The 24,114-nt window shown below is 41.5% G+C and overlaps 1 protein-coding gene and 1 pseudogene across 2 annotated transcripts; one reads left to right on the top strand and one right to left on the bottom strand.

Moving 5' to 3' along the window:
* Positions 1-322: 322 nt before the first annotated feature.
* LOC110924600 lies at positions 323-21,150 on the top strand (annotated as a pseudogene).
* On the bottom strand, positions 20,762-22,822 carry LOC110920946 (uncharacterized protein At5g19025). 2 transcript variants are annotated; one of them, XM_022165191.2, is made up of 4 exons: positions 22,653-22,822; positions 22,434-22,537; positions 21,909-22,033; positions 20,762-21,796 (listed from the first exon to the last, which is right to left on the bottom strand). In XM_022165191.2, exon 4 carries the CDS (start codon positions 21,632-21,634, stop codon positions 20,939-20,941), a length of 696 nt encoding a protein of 231 aa, XP_022020883.1. In that variant the 5' UTR covers positions 21,635-21,796; positions 21,909-22,033; positions 22,434-22,537; positions 22,653-22,822; the 3' UTR covers positions 20,762-20,938. The 2 variants fall into 2 exon arrangements, with proteins under 2 accessions (XP_022020883.1, XP_022020884.1); XM_022165192.2 differs by having other exon boundaries at positions 22,415-22,537; positions 22,653-22,821.
* Positions 22,823-24,114: the final 1,292 nt, after the last annotated feature.

Consider the following 24,114-nt stretch of genomic DNA (forward strand, 5'->3'; position numbering starts at 1 on the left):
GGCATCAACTTGGCATGTTATTTAAATTGTGAGCCTCGTCTCATTTTATTAAATTTTTGTAGTGTTCTAATTCCTTCAATTCATATCCATGGCCACATCCCTCTCCCACTTAGCTAGTTTCTTTTCACCGACTATCACTACTACTATCGCTATCACTACCAGCAGTCCTGTCACTATCTTTTCTAATTTTAAACCTCCGATAACCCAAACACAAAAATCCTTCTCAATCTTGTGCTCTTACCATCAAGAGTACATCCCAAACCATATTCAACATCCTAACTATGTTCGTGTTTTAGATACCACTCTCCGAGATGGTGAACAATCTCCTGGCGCTACCATGACCGCGACACAAAAGTTCAACATTGCACGCCAACTTGCTAAACTAGGTGTTGACATAATTGAAGTAGGGTTTCCTGCATCCAACAAAGCAGATCTAGAAACTATTAAGTTGATTGCACATGAGTTTGGGAATTATACAACTAATGATGATGGTCGCGATATGGTCATTTGTACCTTGGCAAGGTGCACCAAAGAGGATATTGATAAGGCTTGGGGGTGCATGAAGGATGCTAAATTCCCTAGAATACACATGTTTTAGCAACGAGCGAGATTCATTTGAAATATAAGCTTAGGATGTCTAAGGAAGAAGTGATTGCGAAAGCAAGGAGCGCAATTGAGTATTCTAGGAGTTTGGGTTGTAATGACATTGAATTCAGCCCGGAAGATGATGGAAGGTAAGCTATTATTAGGCCTATCTCCGAGAATGTTCAAAAAAATTTGGGCCCACAACGAGATAAAAAAAAACGGGCCCTAACCGCTCTATAAGATAAAGTCATCAATCACATTTATATAAAAAGTAAAAGCTCGTAATACAATGACAATTGTTTAAAATACATAAAACAAAGGTATGTAGATGTTTTTTTTTTAATATAGGCTTGATTGTTTGAAATTTGGGCCTTTTAATATTGAGTGGACCATTTTACCGTTAATTATTTAGTTTGGGTTTAAATTTTTTGTCTTTTTGTAATTCTGAGTATTAAAATAGATTGGCCCACTTAATAGTAAACACGGAGGTTATATATATATATATATATATAGGGTAAGGATAGTGTAAAAAGGACCTAAAGCGTGAGAAAGTGTGAGAAATGTATTATAACACTATATATAATACTATATAACACCAAACACCGTATAACAATATGTAACACCATATAATACCATATAACACTATGTAACACTATATAACATTATATAACAAACATAACACTATACATCTATCATAAACATGCTATCAGACAAACTATAGTGTTATAGTTGTTATATAATGATATATAGTGTTACATAGTGTTATATGGTATTATATGGTGTTACATATTGTTATACGGTGTTTATATGGTGTTATATAGTATTATATATAGTGTTATAATACACTTCTCACACTTTGAGCACTTTTTACAGGATCCTCTACCTATATATATATATATATATATATATATATATATATATATATATATATATATATATATATATATATATATATATATATATATATAGGGAAATGTTCAAATGAAAACCACTTTTATTGTGAAAACTCGAAAACTAACTAAAAAAAGCCTAAAAACACACCAATTTTTTTTTTCAATTTTTTTATAAAAATCGCAGGTTTTTTATATAAAAAAAACTTTTTTTCAAAAAAAAAAATTTGTACTACACATGTGTAATAATACACATGTATAGCGTTACACATGTGTAGTACAATTTTTTTAATTTTTTTATATATTAAAAATGGCGAAAATTGGTATGCAAAAAAAATTGGTATGTTTTTTTTTTGGCTTTTTTAATTAGTTTTCGAGTTTTCACAATAACTAATGGTTTTCATTTGAACCTTCCCCTATGTATGTATATATATATATATATATATATATATATATATATAATTTAAAAATTTTGCGGCCCCCCTGAGTCGTCGCCCACTCAGCCCATGCTCAGGGCCAACACTGGCTATTATATATTGTTAATTAGGGTTGCTTAACGAGCGAGTTGAGCCTTCTTAATTTTGAGCTTGTGCACCAAGTTAAACGACCCAACTCGAGCTTGGGATTGAAGTTAAAGGAGTCAACTTGGCTCAACTCGTATAATCTTAACGAACTGAAATTTTTGTTGTTCAATTTCTGTTTTCCCTTGAAGATTCAAATCTTGTTAATCTACCAACAAATCATAACTTTTCTTTCAAACTTAAGAGAATAATTATTCATTTTCAAAGTAAAATGGTTCTTGTCAAATACCCAAATCCCGGCTGACGTTAGATGGATCTTCGTTGACGTCAAGAGCCTTCACCTTAGCTACTACAAAAGAACAAACCGTTAGCCTCGCACGGAGGACCCTGGAGGGGGGATCCGTGACCAAGCTCCGGCATGAGAGTAAGTAAACTTGCCGGAAGGGTTGAGGAGCTTACCCCGATGAGTATGGTCACCGGGATGCTTCCTCTAAGGTGTGAATCTAATAAATGCGATACTTGTAGTAAATATGTGAGAATAATGGTCGGAATTTAATGTGAGAGTAGTAAATGCAAGGGTGGTAAATAAGATACCTGGCTCTCTTCTAATCATTCCTCTTGCATCCTTATATAACCACCAAGCCTCATCCTTCACGTGAGATATTTTTACGAGGCAATCCAATGGGTCCTGATGGTCTTCGGGGGGCTCAGCCACGTGTCTGGCCCCCAACGGTGAGATCATAGCCTCATTTAATGTTTCCGGCGAAGAGGTACAGTTCCAGCGAGAGATCCTCTGTTAATCAAGCATTAAATGCTGCCTGTCTTCTCTGGTCCTTTTTACCGCTCATAACGGTAACCTTAGTGGGCAAGGTAAACTCTTGTTGGGCTTCTCCTGTTGGGCCCGTATGATGATAACCCAAAGCGGGCAAATGGGGCTTCCCATTGGCCCGTCGTCAAGTCATCTTTAGCCCCTGATTCTGAGACCCGAGGCTCATGATCCGGGGCTGAATCACAACTGTTCGAAGAGAGCTTTTTCCTTCCTGTGGGCCCACTCCTGGTCAGTTATAGTTAACCGTCCCCACTAGCCATCATACCGCCGGATACCTATAGCGGGAGTTAACCCCTTAGCAACACGTGCCCTTTTTTTGAATTTTGAAGAGACTAATGACGTGACAGTTACCTGCATGTCAGTTATCCCTCTTTAAATACCCTATACCCCTTTCAGATTTCCTATTAAAATTTTTCGGTTCCTTTTCTTCTTCGTAACAATTTCCCTTAATCATCGTTCCTTCTCTGATAATGAGTCGCTCCGGCCGTTCATCGATAAGATCAGTTCTGACGGCAAAGGATTTGAAGTTCTTTGTTGAAACGTATAAGATCCCTGAACAATTTTCTCCTTCCTTACCGGGTCCTAATGAACCGGCGGAGTGCACACCAGACATAATCCCCATTTACACATTAGCTTTTTCCTCCTGTGGGGTTTGGTACCCTCTTTCCCTTTTCAAAGTTGCTTTACTTCGTCATTTTGGTGTTCACTTTTCTCAGATTCACCCTTTAGGGTTTATGAGGGTGGTCCATTTCGAGTTATCCTGTGCAGCCATTTCAGGGGAGCCTTCTATTCCTCTGTTCTGCATGTTTTATAAGCTAGTTTCTGATGGGGATTGGTTTACCTTTGCAAAACGGCAAAACAATGTCTTGAAGCCTTGTTATAGTTTCATGCCCACCTCTACTTATCCGAATGATTGGAAAAGCAGATTCATCTTTGTCTCTGTTGCTATGCTGCCGGAGTCCTCATTGCCAAAGGATCTTGATGCTGCGATTGAAGGTGTTGTTCCTACCCTGTCTGCCACCGAAACCGTTCAGTGGAAGCGGATGTGCGAGAATCCGACGAGGGCGTTCACTTTTTCCGAGGGGATGCTTGCCATGGGAGGATTGAGCCCCTCCTATCCGGTCCGCCCCAGGGCCTTTTTTGGCAAAAAGGGTATTTCCTTACTCTTTATCTGTTACTTATGGTTGCCCTTTTTCATGTTTTAAAGATTGTGCAGTCATCTTTAGTGTTTCTTCTTCGTGCAGAGATAACTTTGTGGAGACTACTTCAGGGTGATTCCAAAGATGTCAAGTTTGTGGTTGACAACGAGATCGATCTCGGATTAAATGCGGAGGTGCAGGTTACTGGGGGATCCGCCCAGGCTGGGGGTTCCACTGCCGTGGGTGGTGATGAGGAGAACCCTTCTGATGAGGAGGAAAGTTCCCCTGACTTTCCTCCTGTTCATCACTCTGGCCAAAGTGATGATGAAGATGTGGAAATTCAGTTAGTTCGTAAGAGAAGATCTGCCAGTCCTCAGCCAGCCCCTGCTCCCCGTAATATCCGTCAAAGACTTCGGAGTGCCAGTGGTCAAAACCCCCCTCCTTCATCGAAAGCTGTCTCTGATCTTCCCCCCGCTGGTATCAAAGGTTCTTTATCTAAACATCTGAGGTCTTCGAGCCTAGTGAGTGCTCCTTTGCTGGTGAGTCTTGTCTTCCATTCGTTCCATTTTTCCTATTCTTGCCTTGTCTCTGATATCCTTTCTCTTATTTCACAGGGGAGCTCTCGGGAGCCCATAGAGATTCCTACTGGTCCCTCTTCTTCCCGTGTTCGGGATAAGGCCTCTGAGGTGGGCATAGCCCGTTTTTCCTTAGATTTTGAGCTTTCGCCCTCTCATGCTACTGGGACTAGCAAACCCACTCTCCTTGAGGGTCCTACTCATCGATCCCCTCTTGCTCATCTGTTTGCTGATGCTATCCCACTTACTTATGTCCCCAAATGGAAGGTGACCAGTTCCTCGGTGATAGGGACTCCTGAGTCTGCTAGAGACTTCTTGAGTCATGCTGTTCCTCCTTCCCATAAGTTTGTGAATTCCGCTTTGAGGGATGATCTCTTCGAGGATCAGTACAGCATGTCCCTATGTGAGAGATTTTCTAGGGGGGCTGGTATGTTGCAGAGGATTGATGATTTGAGGAGGGCAAATGAAGGGCTTAAGGCTTCCCAGTCTGTTGCTGCTAGACTTAGGTGTCAGGTGGTTGAAGCTGAGAGGAAGCTGCAGGAGGAGAAGGTATATAGTCCTTCCTTCCCCCCCTTTTTATACACTGGTCTTTTTTGTTCAGGGGGCTGGAGCCATGTTTGAAAAGAAAGAGCGAGCTTGGGAGCAGGAGATGGCGGTGTTGACGGGGGAGAAGGAGGAGTTGGCTGCTGAATTGAAGTATCTGAAGGAAGTTGGCTCTGTTTCCCAGGAGCAACTTAATACCATGTACGCGGACTATGGGGTAACTTCCGATGACAATCAGCGGTTGGCGAAGGAAAAAGCATTGGCTAATTACTGAGGGTTTTGGAGCTTTTCTAACTGCTGTTGCCCAGTCGGAGGATTTCAAGAGGGGCTTGGAGGAGATCTATAGGGCTTCCCGGGATGTTGGCTATCAGGCCGGTCTGAAGGATGGTTATGCTTACTCAGCTCAGGGTCTGGGCAGGAAAGAGACTCCGCTGTACAACTCCAAAGCCAAGAAGAAATTGTCCAAGTTAGATGAGGAGTTCGGACGCAAGACCCCCACCATCCTGAAGAAGATCCTGGAGCATCCCTTAATATCGATTGATGAGTTGAAAGCCCTGTTTTCCTCTGCTGGTCCTTCCTCTCCGCCCTCTTTGTCTGGGGGTGCACCCCAGTAATTTCTGAACATTTACTTCTTTTCGATATGGTTGTAACTTAACTACTCGTCCTAGGATACTTTTAAACTTTTGGTGTTTCGGGGGCCTTTGTGTGTCCCCCCCCCCCCTTTGGTTGCTAATCATATAGTTTATGCCTTTTGTGTTGTTGCCCTGTTATTTGCATGCTATTTGCCATGTTTGTTGCTTTGCAGGAACTTTTGCTTGGGATCAAGACGGTGTCTTTCCTGAGGACCTTTGGGCTATTTTTCCAGGAGTTGAGCTTTAGTTCTTTTGGCTGAACTTGTTGTGTTTTGTTGTTTTGTATTTTGGCCAGATTTATTGAGGCTTTTCTTTGTACATTTGTTCTGTAAATGAATGAAACACGATTTCTATTTGTAGCTTGGTTTTACAAAGATATATTGTGTTTGTGGTTTGTTTAATAAACGTGGATTGTCTGTTCGAGGCCAATCATTGGACAAGTTTATAATGTAAGATTATGTTTATTATCTGCTTTTTGTCCGTTTTCTTTGGGTTAGCTAGACCCTTATTAGCCCCACGGCCGGGCTTTTGGCATGTTTGGGATGCCCTATACACGTGTGTTTGCGTATTAGTTAGGTTCAATGGTGTCCTTGGGCACGTCTGCCTAGGTGTAATGCCCATTACTTTCTCAAAAGAGGACATGTTGACTGTCCGTTTTTCATTCACTTATTGGGGATTCATACTTCCCAGCATAAATTATTACAAAAGATCTATCTTTGGGGAAACCCCAGATTAATAGTTAAATGCTACAAAAGTGGCCCTTGGCCCTTTTCTTTGGGGGTAGACCCCTCACATGTAATATTTCCTAAGCTGCATGAGATTCCAGGTCCTGGGGACCTCTTTGCCTTCGAGTGTTTCCAATTTGCAACTTCCTTTTCCGTTTGCCCATATGACCCGGTAGGGTCCCTCCCAGTTGGGGCCTAGCTTTCCGGTGCTCTCCTGCAGGCTGGCTTCATTTGCCCTTAGGACTAGGTCCTCGGGGACAAGGTTGAGCTTTTTCATCCTGGCGTTGTAATAACTTTCCAGTTACCCCTTGTATCTGGCCTCCCTGACTGCTGCTATTTCTCTTCTTTCTTCCAAGAGATTCAAGTTCACTCTGAGATCTTGCCCATTTTCCTCCTCCCAGTGCCTCATTCGGGCGGTTGGGGATCCTATCTCAGCCGGGATGACAGCTTCTGTTCCGTAGGTTAGGCTGAAAGGAGTCTCCCCATTGCAACCTTTAGGGGTGGTCCTGTATGCCCATAACACGAACGGAAGCTCTTCCAACCATCCTTTTTGTTTTCTCCCGAGTCTTCCCTTCATTCCTTTGATGACGCTTTGGTTAGCTCTTTCTACCAATCCGTTACTTTGGGCGTGGGTGACGGATGTGAACACTTGATGAATGTGCATTTGCTCGCACCATGGCTTGAAGGGTCTTCCAGTAAATTGGACGCCATTGTCGCTCACCAGCTCTTTTGGGACCCCATACCTGCAGATGATGTTGTCTAATACGAACCGCCTCATCTGTTCCCCAGTGAGTTTTGCCAAGGGCTTCGCTTCGATCCACTTGGTGAAATAATCGATGGCCACCACCACATACTTGACCCCTCCTGGGCCCTCCAGTGAGTTTTGCCAAGGGCTTCGCTTCGATCCACTTGGTGAAATAATCGATGGCCACCACCACATACTTGACCCCTCCTGGGCCCTCCAGGAATGGCCCAATTATGTCGATAGCCCATTTTCGGAATGGCCAGGATGTTGAAACCAGTATCATGGGGTGTTTGTGTCGGTGGGTCATTGGTGCATGCACCTGGCAGTTTTCACACTTCTTGATTTCCTCGGATGCTGTTTCATACATTCGTGGCCAGTAGAACCCCGCATTCATTGCCTTTGTTACTATCGTCCTTGGGCCCGAATGCATTCCGCAAATCTCTTCGTGCATCTCCCTAATCACATACTCAGCTTCTTCCATATCAACACATTTCAGGGATGGACCCAGGTATGATCTTCGATACAACTCCCCATCGATCAGTTCATATTGCAGGGCTTTAACCCTTACCTTTTTGGCTGCCCATTCCCCCTCGGGTAAGATTCCATCTCTGAGGAACTTGATAATCGGCGTCATCCATGTTTCCTGGGTACTCTCAACTACGGCTACCTCCTTCGTGTTAAGGGAAGGGGATGTCAGGACCTCCACTTTAACTTCTCTTGCAAGGTGATCGAATGCCACCGAGGCCAGCTTACTGAGGGCATCAGATTTTCTGTTTCTTCCTCGGGGGATGTACTCTAGTTTGAAAGTTTTGAATGCCTTACCCGTTTCTTTTACTTTTGCCACGTACTGAGCCATGGTGTTGTCTTTAGCCTCATACTCTCCTTGGTATTGTTTAACCACCAGTTGTGAGTCGGTGCTAGCTTCCACATGCCCTACTTTCATCTTTTGTGCCAGCCTCATTCCCGCTAAGAGGGCTTCATACTCGGCAGTGTTATTGGTGTTTTCGAAATCCAGTCTTATGGCGTATGTCAGCTCAATACCTTCGGAGCTTATCAGTGTGATACCTGCCCCGCTCCCTTCTTCACTGGAGGCTCCGTCGGTGAGCAATTATATATTTTTAATGTATAATTAAGCCCTTTTTACACTTTTAGCCAAGTTTTAAATTTATAAAACACGATATTCACTAACACTAAACACACATATGGGTAAGTGCACCCATCGTGGACGTAGTATAGTGTTGGTAAGATACCGAGGTCGTCCAAGGACACAAGAGCTTTTAGTACCGGTTTATCCTCAACGTCTAATCAAATCAAAAAGTTAGAAAAGATTTTTAAACTAAGAAAATAAAAACTAACTAAATGCTGAAAAATAAAAATAAAATAAAAACAGATAGACAAGATGAATCACTTGAATCCGACTCGTGTATTAGTATAACCTTTGATTATTTTCGCACTTTTGCACTTGTTTAAGAGATTATCTTAGTTATTGTAGTAGGCCCCTCTTTTGAAGGCGACGTTACCCTCAACCCAGTAGTTTGAGTCAGCAAGGATACAATCCTAAAGAGTTGGATTATTGGAAGATAATTAATTAAGTTATTAATGCAAATTGTGGTAGGCCCCGCTTTTGGCGGTGACGTTACCCTCGGCTAAGTAGTCTGAGTCAGCAGGGATACAGTCCTAAATAGCCGGGTTATAATATTAATAGTAGTTAACTTATGAGGGGGTCAAAGAGTTTGGATCCCCGCCATCCAATACCTATGGGCATTGAAGGAGATCCTACTAAATTTGACCCAGGTCCCTTGCAGGACCTCTAAACGCTGAACAAGGGCAAGACCCTTACCAAACCGTTCCCTTAACCCCCGACCAGGTAGCCAACATACCTCCATATAGACCGTGGAGATATGAATGGTGAAAATCTTTTATTTTATATAGACAGTAAAATAATGCCAAGACACCACGGACAAACGATAAGGAAAGATCACCTTCAACATAAGCAACTAGTTATTAAAGTCATTAATACAAAACCAAATAAAAAGTGCAAAAGATTAAAAAATAAAAAGTATTATACTAAACACTTGTCTTCACCAAGTGATGTAAGAGACTTAGGCAAACATGGCCTTGATTGTCAAGAACTCTTACTATCAATCTTGGATCCCGAGACGACTCACACACTCTACGATGGACAATGGATGACGGTGGTGGATGATGGTGTTATGGTGGTGGTGGGTGGTGGATGAAGTGTGAGAGAGGTGGTGTGCCAAGGAATGAGTTGAAATGAAACCAAGCACTCCTATTTATAGGCTGAACAGAAGGCTGGGCACGGCCCCGTGTCCGCTGGACACGCCCCCGTGCCCGTCTGACACTCTCTCTCTTCATTAATTGTAATTCGCAATTACAATTAATGCGCCTGCTGTACTTTCGCCACGCCCCCGTGCTCACTGGACACGGCCCCGTGGTGGGCAATAGAAGCTTCTATAGGTTTGTCTTTTCTGTTGCTTCTTGGGCACGGCCCCGTGCTGGCTGAGCACGGGGCGTGTTCAGTCTTCTGTTTTCTCTTCTCTGCTTGGGAGGATGCCGTTGAGGGTTCGAGCAATCCACTTTTGTTCCTTTTCTTGTATTTATGTTAGAATTAGCTGTCTTTTTGCTTCTTTTGTGAATTTGAGCTCATTTCATCCTGAAATTACAAAAGGAAGACAAAAACACTCTTTTTCCAACATTAGTACTCAAAAAGGGTTAGTTTTATGCCTTATTTGATGTAATTTATATGTTGCATTTTACACACATCAGGGTTCCCCAGGCACGGGGGTGGCCAATGTTGGGAGCTTGCAGATGTAAGTTTTCATTTCTTAGAAGGCAGCCTCAGCTTCTGGGGTCCACTTGAACTTGTTTGTTTGGAGGCAGTTCTTCAACACTTTCATGAAGGGGAGGGTCCTGTCAGCTACCTTTGATAAGAAACGGTTCAATGCTATTAATCTCCCGTTTAGTTGTTGAATGTCCTTCAGGGACCTGGGAGATCGCATCTCAGCCACAGCTTGGGTTTTCTCCGGGTTTGCTTTGATTCCTCCTTTAGTGACTACTACTCCCAGGAAACTCCCCTCCTCTACTCCAAAACAGCACTTCCCAGGGTTTAACTTCATGTTCACATCTTGCATAGTGTTGAGAGTCTCGGCTATATCGTCTATCATGGCCATCTCCGTCAAGCTTTTGATAACAATGTCATCGACGTACACTTCTAGGTTCCTTCCCCGTTGTTCCCTGAACAGAGCGTTCATGAACCTCTGATATGTGGCCCCAACGTTTTTAAGGCTGAAGGGCATCTTGGTATAGCAGAATGTCCCTTCGTCTGTGATGAAGACAGTTTTTTCTTCGTCCTTTATTGACATCTGGATTTGATGGTATCCCTTGTAGGCATCCAGGAAGCACTTCAGGGGGTACTGAGACAAAGAGTCTACCTGGACGTCTATTTATGGGAGGGGATAACAGTCTTTAGGACACGCTTTGTTCAGATCTTGGAAGTCAATGCACATCCTCCATCCCCCGTCTTTCTTTTGAACCATTACCGGATTGGCGATCCAAGACGGATACTTTACTTCTCTGACTATTCCTGCCCTGAGCAGTTTTCTAGTTTCTTCACAAGCAGCTCTTCTTTTGTTGGGTCCCATGCTTCGCTTTTTCTGTCTTACCGGCTTCGCCCATGTGTAAGTGTTGAGCCGGTGTTCAGTTAAGCTTCTGGGGACTCCCGTCATGTCTCCATGTTGAAATGCAAACACATCTATGTTGTGGAGAAGCAACTCCTTCAGGGCACTCTTGCATTTGTCACTTAAGTGACTTCCCACTTTGATCGTTTGTTCTGGGAACCTGTCGGAAAGGACCCACTCCTCTACTCCCGCTTTCTGGGGCTTCTCAGGTGCTTCCTCTTTGGATACGGAAGAGACTACCTCATAAGCGGATTTAACCCAGGCTAAACCCTTCGGTGTCTGAAACACTAATGCTCCGTGGGGGTGGATGCCTGTGCTTGTAAGTCCCCAATTCCAGGTCTTCCCAAGATCGCATTGTACTTCGAGGGTGCCCGGACCACTGTGAAGGTCAGGTCTATCGTTCGGACCCGATCCCCTACCCCAACTGTGAATGGGAGTCTGATTTTTCCCAGGGGGTGTGATACACTGTTGTTGAATCCCACTAAGGGGATAGAGTCTTCTTCAAGCCAATCTCTTACATCTCTGTCGAATCTAAGGAAACAATGCTCGTATATTACTTTGACACCGGACCCTCCGTCCACATGTATTCGAGATACCTTGTGGCCAGCCATTACAGCTGAAATGTTTAGGGGTAGTCGTTGCACTTCATTTTCTTCCAGGTGCGGCATGAGGATGGGAGCTTTCATGCAGTCCGGGGAGCCCAGGATTCTGGCCTTTACACTCCGGGTGGTATCAAACTCATTCCTCCTTCTGACCATATCAACATCTGCCCTCCCAGGCTCCCTTGCATCTCTTCCCTTGCGATCCCCTCCCCCCTCCTTAATTTCCTTAACCAAGTGGGCCAGCCTTCCTGTTTTTACTGCGGCTTCTATCTCTCTTTTCAGATACATACAGTCATCAGTTTTGTGCCCAAAGCCTTTGTGAAAATCACAGTACTCGTTTGGTTGTGCCTTTGGCCCGGGTTTTATGGGTGGTGGCCTTGGGAAGGAGTTCTTTACCCTCTCCGTAGCTAGTATCTCACTTGGGGTCTTGGTGAGGGGGGTGAAATTATCGGAGTAAAGAGGGGGACCCCTCCCTCGGGGTCTGTACGGGGAGTACGATGGTCTCGCTCGGTCATGCAACATTCTATCAAAAGCAGGCTTTCGGGAGTAAGGTGTACCTTTGTCAGGGGGCTTTGTAGCTAGGGTGATCCTCCGAGGTGCGACATCCGTCTCCTTAGCTTTGCTGACTGTGTCTTTCCCTCTGACAAAGGCCCTAACCCTGTCCATAAGGTTGTCGAATGAGTGGGGGAACTCCTCCCCCAGTTTCTCACACAGCTGTGCATGCTTCAATCCGTTTATGAAACTGCTGATCTTTATGACCTCCGGGACGTCTTTGATGTTCATGCTTTCCTTGACGAACCTCTCCATATACTGATCTATTCGTTCATTGTCCCTCTGCCTTATGTGGAGGATCTCATTTGGATTCTTGACCACCTTTCTCTGCTGACCAAAGTTCCTGAGGAACTTCTCGCTTAATTCTTCATAACTACCAATTCCCCCTGGAGGGAGGCTGTCAAACCAGAGCCGGGCTCCCTCCGTCAGAGTTTGTACAAACATGTGGCACCATACAGGCATGGACCATCGTCCAAGTTGCCTCGCTCCCCTGAAGGCATGAAGATGATCTTCAGGATCTTTTGTCCCGTCATAACGGTCAAAGTTTGGGGGTAACTTTGTTTTGGGGGGCATTGGTGCTTCTGCAATCCTTCGTGTGAACTTTGAGACCTCGGCTAAGTCCCGTGGTAGATAGGGTTGATCCAGGCCATCATCACTTTGATTATCCCTTTCCTTCCCTTTTTCCTTCGGCTTCTTTCCTGTGATGAGGTCCTCCCTTTCTTCTGAGGACATTTGTCTGAGAGCAGTCATGAAGGTTTCCAGCGGATCACCGTTGTTATTCTTGTCTTGGAGGCCTGTTTCTTCTTGATTGGAGGGTGTCTCGAAAGAAAGCCTAGCCCTGAGGCTGTCAAGCTTTTCTTGCCTCTTTAAATCTTCAAGACACTTTGTTAACTTTTCTCTGTGCATGGCCACAAAATCCGGAGTGATATGCTCCGTTCTTTCTGGGTTTTCCACCTGGTTCTCGTTACCCTCTTCATGGGTTATGTCTTCTACAGTAGCCCTATCCAGATCATTCTGTGCTGTTTGGGTAACACGTGAGTTGGGTGGGGTTGTCATGTTGCTGTTGGTGAGATAAGCTACTCTTAACGTCGGAGTTTAATGTGGGAACACCGGACAGGCTGATGTCCCACGGATGGCCCCAATGTCGAATACCCAAATCCCGGCTGACGTTAGATGGATCTTCGTTAACGTCAAGAGCCTTCACCTTAGCTACTACAAAAGAACAAACCGTTAGCCTCGCCACGGAGGACCCCGGAGGGGGGATCCGTGACCAAGCTCCGGCGTGAGAGTAAGTAAACTTGCCGGAAGGGTTGAGGAGCTTACCCCGATGAGTATGGTCACCGGGATGCTTCCTCTAAGGTGTGAATCTAATAAATGCGATACTTGTAGTAAATATGTGAGAATAATGGTCGGAATTTAATGTGAGAGTAGTAAATGCAAGGGTAGTAAATGAGATACCTGGCTCTCTTCTAATCATTCCTCTTGCATCCTTATATAACCACCAAGCCTCATCCTTCACGTGAGATATTTTTACGAGGCAATCCAATGGGTCCTGATGGTCTTCGGGGGGCTCAGCCACGTGTCTGGCCCCCAACGGTGAGATCATAGCCTCATTTAATGTTTCCGGCGAAGAGGTACAGTTCCAGCGAGATATCCTCTGTTAATAAAGCATTAAATGCTGCCTGTCTTCTCTGGTCCTTTTTCCCGCTCATAACGGTAACCTTAGTGGGCAAGGTAAACTCTTGTTGGGCTTCTCCTGTTGGGCCCGTATGATGATAACCCAAAGCGGGCAAATGGGGCTTCCCATTGGCCCGTCTTCAGTTCTCAAAAGTTTACAACTCTTACTTGATTATATATTAAAATGATCCTCAAAACTCATAAACTATAATCTGTGTTATGTTCGTTAACGAGTTGACGATAACCCGCGCGTTGCGGCGGGATGTTGATTATAAATGTCGTTAATGTCGGTTCATGAGATGCAAGCGTTCTTAAGTTAATGCAAAACATTCTTTTCGAAAAGGAAATCATCTCAATAAATTAATAGATTTAATCGAAATACATTTTTAACCATTACTCAACTGTTCGTATTGTCACATTTGTCATATATATTAATATAGTTCTGCATGTTATCGCGATATTTAGTGTTCTGCATAGAACCTTCCCCAATATAGACACATACGCTTTTATAAATTATGTTTTTATTGCATTTTAATCCACATTTGTGATGACAAAATGGTTAACATGGTCAGTTTTGAAAAAAAACCACCTTAATTTGTTTGAGAACCATGTTCCATGCTTATGCGATCGCAAAGATATTAGACTAAAGGGTATTGTTCGGCTCATCCCCACGGGGATAAGCCTCCACGTAGGCGCCACGTAGGCGGCTCGTGGGGGATGAGCCAAATGAAGGATGGAGGGGGATGGAGGATGGGGCCCCACCTCATTATTTTATAATTTCCTATGGTTTAATTTAATAACCCAAGTTAATAAAAACTTTATAAAATTTAAAAAACACAACATAAAACAACATAAATAATTTCATTTCATAACATAAAAAAAATTACATTTCCTAAAAAAAAGAAATACCGAAAATAAAAATAAAAAAATTACGTTTCCTAAAAAAAAAGATACCGAAAATAAAAATTAAAAAAAAATTACGACGTCCATTTTTTTTTCACCTCTTCCTTCATCCTCCGATAAACCTCGCGTTCATTCTCCGGAACCGAGTCGAGATCCAACCTCATAATCCTAAAATCTTCCGCTCGAGCATAGTCGGACGAAACGGTTTTCTTGTGAGTATACTTTTCGGCCGCGAACTCTTTGAACGAACGGAATTCGTTTATCAAGTCGTCCATTTTTGACGATGCCTTCTCGCCCCTACCTCCACTCGAGCCGCCACCTCCACTCGAGCCGGCCACTTTTCGCTTTCCGGCCGCTTCTTTTTTTGCTTTGTCCCTCCCGGTGGGACGTTCTGACTCGTGAACGGGCAACACATCCTCGTCATCTTCCGGGTCGTCGTTTATGTCGATTTGACATCGAGCGGTGGAGCCTCCCGCACTATAACTTCCGGACTCGGAAGTTTTAGTGCGTTTGGCCGTTGCGACCTCATTTGGAACCGGCTTCCATTTTTGTTCTTTCCTTACAACGTTCCATGCTCGGAAGTGCGGGAAAGGCGTTGGATTTTGAGAGTCCCACTTGGCGATAGCAAGGTTAAGAATGTCCTCGTCGTTACTCCCGCTAGGAGGAGAAAGGTAAATTTGGTTATAAATTTGGTTAAAGGCGTTGACGACCTTGATCATTTTACGCCACTTGCCCGAGACGGATTCGACATCACGAGCCGGCTCCATGCTCCATAATCGCGTTAAATCTATCCGTTGTCTTCTTCCAAAAACTACTACCCGATTGGTTGTTTCCTAAATTTTAAAAAATATTGCATTAGTAAAAAAAAATTAAATTTAAATTAAAAGTTTGGTTCATACCGACTGTCGGGCAAGTAGAGGCTTTAACAAACGCCATTGCTAGCGCCTCCTCTTCTACTTTCGTCCAAGGTCTCCCCTTTGCTCTCGGTTTTGGCGCGGTTTCGGGTTCAACCTTCTTTCCCTTCCCCTTGTTTTTTTTGCGCGTGAGCTCTTGCGGTGGTGATTCGGGGACGACTTCTTCATCATCATCTTCAAGTTGAACCGGGGGTTGCGATTGCGATTGGAGTTGTTCAAACGTGTTGCGTTGCATGATTTGTTGGAGCGCTTGGTATTGTTGAACTTGTTGAAGTTGAGACATTTGTGAGAAGGCGTTGGGTGTTTGTTGGAAACCCGAAAACGGAAATTGCGAAGCCCCCCACGAAGGATCCATAGTCGGAGTGTAAGCGGGACTCGAAAAAAAATTAGGTTGGTTCGGATTGGGATTATTCGGGTTGGGGTTGTTTGGGTTGGGGTTGTTTGGGTTGAATGGATTCATGATTGGGAGAGAATGATATAAAAATTATGGAGTGTTTTTATAAAAAAGGAAGAGAATTGGAGAAGAATGAGAGTAGAATGAGAGAGAATGGTATAAAAATGGATTAGATTGTGGTATTTATTTAAAATGAAAAAGATTTTTTTTTATTAAAAATGCCGTTTGATAACGGCTAGTTTTCAAAGGAATGGAGCGGCAACCCCGGCTGTGGGGTGCCGGGTTAGACGAGCCGAGCCCCAGGGGGCGGTGTGGGGGTCCGGCGCCGGGCCTAGCCGGGCATCAGCCGGCCCCCATACCTTCCGGTCTTAGGAGATTACCGATAAGAAAAGGAAAACGTTAACCAAATCTGAGACAATTTGACATCACCCAAAATTTTAAACCCTAATTATAACCTGTGTTGCAAATATTGTACAAACAAAGACCATAAACATACTTTAGATTAACGTGAATATGCAATTGTATTATTCAGATTCCACAAATAAAATAGAAAGGAATAAGCGCACTCTTAACGACAATTGCAACAGAAAAAATCCGTAAGGAATTGTAAAAATGGCTTATACAATACAAATAAGGAATGTAGTAAAGCAAAAGGAAACAAAGAAACCGCAAAAGTGCACTGTTAATAACAATTGCAACAAAAAAATCAACAAACAATATGAAAGAACATGTGTTTTTTATACCATATAATTGCGCACTGGTATTAACATTTTTTGGATTACTACCAGGGCCGGCCCTGAGAATTCATGTACCCTGTTCGAGCTCGGAAAAACGTGTCCTTAGGCCTTAACGAGATTGGGTATTGGAAGGTCTAAACCTAATGACAATGGGCTAATAACTAATCTAAACTTTAAAAAATAGTTTTGTAAGTGAGCCTATGTTGGTGTTTGTATGGGTATACCCTATTAATTTATTTTTTTAGATATACATATCATTTTTTAAATAACGTGCCCTTCGAAAAATCGGGCCCTGGCCGGTGGTCCTCCCCGCCCACCCTCAGGGCCGGCCATGATTACTACTATGGAAAAAAAAACATTGGGAGTGAATACATACCAGAATCGAAACTTCGGATGGAATAATTAAAAGAACGGTGTTAAATCTGGGAAAAACAGGAGTGAGGGACGATTAGATACACTGGAAAAACGAAAGAGAAAGAGACTCGGGCCATGAGAGAATCATAAAACGTTTGTTGCCGGACGATTGCAGCGATGGTGACAACGGTGCTGGAGGAGTGTGGGACGATCAACAAATGGTTCAATGGTTCTGATACAGAAAAATGAAGGGGGCAGAAAGGGATTTGGAAATATGAATGGAAATGGTTGGTGGGTTGTTTTTGGATTCATGAATGGAGTCTGAGGCAGGGGTTAAGAAAGGGATTTGAAATTATGAAAGAACATGCAGATTCGGGAATCTGCATCGTTTCGTGTAATCTGAAAATGTGATGCGGCATTTAATATTTGGGAGGAAAACTTTAAAAGGAAGCATAACGGTATGCATAGGAATCGAACCGGCATTGGTTGTGTATTGAAGATGCATGGCTACCACCGCAATGGATCGTTTTTTTGTGATATGCATATTTTTTTTCAATTATTAAATATATATAGTTGTTTAAGGTGGCGAAAAGGTGGCAATAAATGTGGTAGGAGACGCATCCGTTAATTAAGTTTGAGTGGTGACCGTTAATATTAAACAAAGGGGTATGTATGTGTGGTTTTTTGAAAAGTCGCAACTTTTCATTTTAGAGAGGTAACCCAAGTTGCTTTTTGTAGGGTTATATAATAGGTCGGAGAAGGAATTCCTATACACGTTCCTAGGCGAAGTTATTAAAGCAGGCGCAACGACAGTTAATATTGCTGATACTGTTGGCTATAACTATCCTGGCGAGTTCGGGCAACTCATTACAGACAAAAGCCAACACCCCTGGCATTGAGGATGTTATTGTTTCAACTCACTGCCATAATGATCTAGGACTTGCTACTGCCAATACATTAAAGGTAAAGAAAGATATACACACTTGTTTTCTTCTTATGTTCATTGTTAATGTATTTGTTTCGCTTGTAGATTTTATTACTTTTTAGGCGGTTTAGAAAAATCATAAGCGTTTATAGGAGGCTTTTGAACTTTATTTGGTTTCTTGGGAGTCCGTTAGTCAAAGGAGCAGACTATTTTTTTTTTTTTTTTATGAATTTTGCCATCTCAGCGTATTTGAGGAGTTCGCTTGCCAAATGACAGAAACCTCCTAGATTCACTTATTATTTTTCTAAAACACCTAGAAACACAAAAAAAATTGTCTTCGCTTCTATGCTAACGCATGCGGATGCCAGGGGGCTTACGCGGGTGCAAGACAAGTAGAAGTGACGATAAATGGAATTGGAGAGAGAGCTGGCAATGCTTCTTTGGAAGAGGTGAGCTATTTCTTGTTTCTAGTCGACAATTTAACCAAATCAATCAAGGGAGTTGAAAGTTCTTTTCATTGAGCACAGGTTGTAATGGCTATCAAATGCAAAGAGGAACTGTTGGGTGGTCTATACACCGGTGTCGATACAAGACATATTGTCATGGCTAGCAAGATGGTATTATTCATTAATCTACTTCAGAACTTAGCTCGTGATTGACTTAGCACCTATGTTATTTAGGTGGAAGAGTATAGTGGAATGAAGGTGCAACCACACAAAGCCATCGTTGGCGCGAATGCTTTTTCACATCAAAGTGGAATACACCAAGACGGAATCCTAAAGAACAAAAGCACATATGAAATCATGTCACCTGAAGATATTGGACTTCACCGGTCTAATGAATCTGGAATTATACTTGGAAAACTTAGGTATGACGAGAACCCTAAAGGTCTGATATCATGTATTGTTGGATCAACCATTTATAGGAGTACGATAATGATGACTACAAAAATAACATAATCTAATCATAATTCTTAATTATACAGATCCTAACTATATAGTTTATCTAACCGAAACTAGTATATTCTATCTAATACTTGGTCTGGTCTAATGAATGTCATCTATTATTTGTTGCATAGCGGACGCCATGCTTTGAAATCCAAACTTTCTGAGGTAAAATGCGCATGTCGAACTTATCCGTTTGTATATGAAGTATATGGCTCCGTTGTTGTGCTGTGCATTAAATATGAGTCCATTTTTACTTCAGCTTGGTTACAAAATCGATAAAACGGAACTTAATGATCTATTTTTGCGCTTTAAATCCATGGCTGAAACGAAAAAGGTAGTAAATATTCTTCATTCCGCGGTACCAAGTGTACAGCATTCACTATTCACTTCCTATATGTAACAGATTATCGCCGATGAAGATCTAATAGCATTGGTATCGACGGGAAGTGTATCTACATGCATACACATATCCTCTCTTTAAGAAGTGAAGTAGATTATATATTATGGTAACATATTGTTTTGTTAATCATATGTAATGCATCAAATGTTTCTATAGAACGGACAAAAGAGTGTTTGCGTGTTTCGAACTTTGCTTTTTTTTTTCCATTCATGTTGATATCAGATTATTATGATTATTATTTCCTAAGATTCTTTGTCACTATTAGAAAACTGAGTATTATCAACCGCTGCTGTCGCCTTCATTTCCACAACCGTCACCGCCATCTCCACAGCCTTTGCCGCCACTATTGAATCCACTGTTAATGCAGACACCTCCACCATTGCTGCCAGCCGCCATAAAAGCAAATACAACATATGAACACAGTTTGATACCTTTCTATTCCTAACTCATTTTAACCAGAACCAAACTAATACTTCTTTAAAAACGCCCCATTTTGACCTGAACTAATTTTTGCCTGAACTCATTTTAACCTATTACATGAACTGACCACCCATGTTGCGAGACTTACGTCTACAGGTTCCTGCTTCGCAAACCATTCTACAAGATCACATAAACTGAGTAAATCCATATCACATATACTCTAATTGTTACCATGGAGATCATCATTACTTAAAACTTAATACCATAGATCCCATATCCCTTACCATAAGTCTCCGATCATTATTTACGCTGAGTTTGTTACCATAGCATCCGTCACTATTTAACGTGAACAAAACAAACAAACTACCATGGACCCTCCATATCACTGTTCGAACCGAGTTGTTAATTACCATATTTGTTCTAGCATATGCTCAACTTCATATAGAAAGTTTTATAGTATGTATAGAGAAAACAGGTAAGCATCAAAAAGACATATCAACTAAAATATACCAGATTAATGCACGTCGTTCGTTATGTGATACGGTCAAATCAAAAGTCAAACTCGACCTTAAATCCATAATTAAGACAACGTTAATAGAGTAAGAAATCACGTGTAGAGTGCATGAAGTCCTATAATATCAATCAATCCGCCATGCAAGATTCGATAACCAATTTACTAATGTAATTTTATAGTACTTCATATATCGAATCGGATGATAAGGATTTAATCGCAACACACTATGATTATATATCTATGAGTAGTCTATGACCATCAATGACAATGTTCATCTCTTTCTAGTAATCGGCGCATACTGTGAAATTAATCCATACGCAAGGAGGGCAATGAGATTGATTCGCAAACCCAGAACAAAAGCAAGAAACGAAACAGCACAAAGATTGAATCAATCGCCCTCTATATATGCAGGCACCTTACATTGATCAACATAAATACCTATGCACATAAGATGCCTCAATATAGAGGGCAATCATAAACGAATTAACTACTAACATTCGATTGATGCAATCATAAACGAATCATCAAGAACATAACAAATGGTATAAACTTCAAGTATATGTAATTGATGTTAAAGATTCAGATAATCATAAGATGTTTCTTTCATTTGATCTAAACATGATATAAGTTATAACAGTTGGTAAAACATATGGGATTCACTTATTGTAATATATATCAGCAAATCTTTATTCTATCTAAAAGGGAAATTTGATAAACTTATTTCTTAATCCTACGAATTCGCTTAGACCCCCATACCTCCAATCTACCAGCAGGGCATCCACACGGTGCTCGGAAAATAAGAACAGTCCGGCCGTTAACAGGTGCCATCTTCTTCAACTCAACCTCCAGCTCCTTGTGATCTTGTCCTAATTCCAACGGCTTCACATCATTATCCGCCATTACTCCTGTTGAAAGATACTTAACACACTCTTCCGACTCAAGCTGGATATCAAACTCAACCGCTTTACGCAGCCCTTTACATTTAGGTTTCCCACATTTCCTCGATTTCACTTCAAGTATTTCCCAAGCAGCAATTGTGGCAATCACCCCGCTAAACGCAGCCACTATTCCAATAACATACGCGATCGGAGCATCAGCGATCACTTCTTGAACAATTTCAATAACTAAAGGCAGAATCTCAACAGATTCACGGTAGATAATATTAATATAGGGTATAATTAGAAATCCAAGTGCTCCAAGCACCAGAATCAGCATCAGAATATCCAGCGCTGCAAACGGAGATCGGTCACAAAACGGATGCGATAACGGATTAATCGAATTCGAACCGTTTCTGCTCTTCCGGTTGCTGCGTGAATGATTGTTGTTATTCGTTGTTACTGTCATGTTCTTGTGTTGTTCAAAGGCGCGGCAAAATTCAATCAAACTACGACAATCAACCATCGGCAATCTCATATTCCTCTCGATTTTCAAAATGTTGAATACCTAATCCAAGATTAGGTCAATAATTCACCTCGATCAAACGGATTTACATAAACCGAAACCCTACGAACTCAAAACTGTAGAACAGTCTCGAATTCAGAACGAAACGAATCAATTTTGATCAAATCAGAACGCCTGCAAGCATCAAACAATTGACGTTAATCAGGTTAAAAATTCAACAAAATTGAAGATTATATCTCGATCTTAAAATCTCGAATATCTAATCAAAATTAGGTCAACAATTCACCTCAATTTGACGTATATAAACCAGCAATCTGTTACAGAAACCCTACGATCTCAAAATCGTTAACAGTCTCGAATTCAGAACGAAACGAAACGAAACAATTCCGATCAAATCAGAATGCCTGCAGGCTGCAAGTATTAACAACCGAAGCTAATCAGGTTAATTTCAATGAAACTGAAGAAAATTTAATCACTGATCGTGATTGACGATAACTTGATTGATAAGTTTAATCAAATCTCGATCTCAAATCTCAAAAACCTAATCTCAAAATTAGGTTACAGATTCACATCAACTTGACGTATGAAAACCGGCAATCTGATTACCGAAACCCTACGATCTCATATACAGTCTCGAATTCAGAACGAATCAATTAAAGCTAATTAGGTTAAATTCAACGAGATTGAATATGATTAATCAATGATTATGATAAATGATGAAATGATTGTATCTCAATCTCGAAAACCTAATCCAAAATTAGGTTAATTAGGTAAATTAGGTCAATAATTCACCTCGATTTGACGAACTTACATAAACAAATAATCCGGTACCGAAACCCTAGGATCTCAAAATCGATAAACAGTCAGCGAAACGAATCAATTGCGAATTTTCGATCCAATCAGAAGTCAGAAAGCCTGCAAGCATCAAACAATTGAAGGTGATTAGGTTAAAATTTCAATGAAATTTCTGATGATTAATGAATGATGGTGATTGATGATGAAATGATTGATAAATTTGGGGGAAATCGACCTAGAAATCGGTGCGAAAATGAACGGTTGAGATTGAAGAAGAAGTCAGAGGAGTTGCAGGTAACATAGGGTTGAGGATGCGTGGATCACGAGGATAGATCGGGAAGAAGAGATAGATACATATATATGCATGTGGGGTGGTGTTCTTCAACTCTTCAAGTCCTTGTGGTATAGAAAAATAGATAATTTGACCCCTTTGCTATCAACGATTGTCGTTGTCGTTTCAACTTTAACTGTCGCTGGTCAGATATTTGGGGTTGATGGAGATGGTTGTGAAAACCCTAGTTGTTGGAACTGGTCGATTTGGATTTGGTTGTGAACGATGGTATAACCAGCGCCATGGAATTGGCTGGAACCACCGTTGAACATTAACATTGAAAGTGTCATCGCTGGTGATCGTTTGAAAGGATTATATGTTGTTGTAGGATCGAAGAGTCTGCTATTGTTTTGGTTGGGTTGGGTTGGGTTGTGAAGAGGGTTGGATGGGATTAGGGTATGTGTTTCTTTTGTTTTTTGAATTAGAGCGAATGGTGTCCTACGTTTGGATTGTGTTGTTCGTCTTTAGAGAACGTTAAGTGTTTTTTATTTTCATGCTCCTGATGTTGAATGCTTGTTTATTTGAATCAAATTTCATATAGCTTCGTATTCTAGTTACCAGATTAAGCATATTTCTCTTGCTTAATCGAAATAATTTCCTTTTAATTTCATTGATTATGAACGATGGTATAACCGGCGCCATGGAACTGGTCGGAACCACCATTGAACATTGGAAGTGTCATCACTGATGATATTTTGAAAGGATTATATGTTGTTGTAAGATCAAAGAGTCTGTTATTGTTTTGGTTGTGAAGAGGGTTGGATGAGATTAGAGTATGTGTTTCTTTTGTTTATTGAATTAGAGCGGATGGTGTCCTACGTTTGGATCGTGTTGTTCGTCTATAGAGAACGTTAAGTATTCTTCATTGTCAGGTTCACGATGTTGAATGCTTGTTTATTTGTATCAGATTTCATATAGCTTTGTATTCTAGTTACCAGATTAAGCATATTTCTCTTGCTTAATCGAAATAATTTCCTTTTAATCACAACCCAGATGGTTTACTTATTCGGATAAGCTTCGTATGTTCATATGAGCTATATTACCAATTGGATATAGTTAGAAATGCCCTTGATGTTAAGTTATTCCATTCTTGTACAATTATATGTGTTTCTGATTGGTTTAAAACCTTTTCTCGTGATCAGATCTTGATGCTTATATTGATAAGCGATTAAATTTTATAATTGTTATATGCTATCTAGTTAAATCTCAATGGATACACATATTATCAACCACAATTACTCTTCAATTAACATAGAGTTTATAAGAAACACTTATGATGAGATTTTGATGCGATTTTATTATAATTTCTATGTGATTTGCCTCTAAGTACGAGAATAATAACACTCAAATAATGTTATTTCCCAAA

Source organism: Helianthus annuus, chromosome 11 (assembly GCF_002127325.2).
Source record: "Helianthus annuus cultivar XRQ/B chromosome 11, HanXRQr2.0-SUNRISE, whole genome shotgun sequence".
Taxonomy (NCBI): Eukaryota; Viridiplantae; Streptophyta; class Magnoliopsida; order Asterales; family Asteraceae; genus Helianthus; species Helianthus annuus.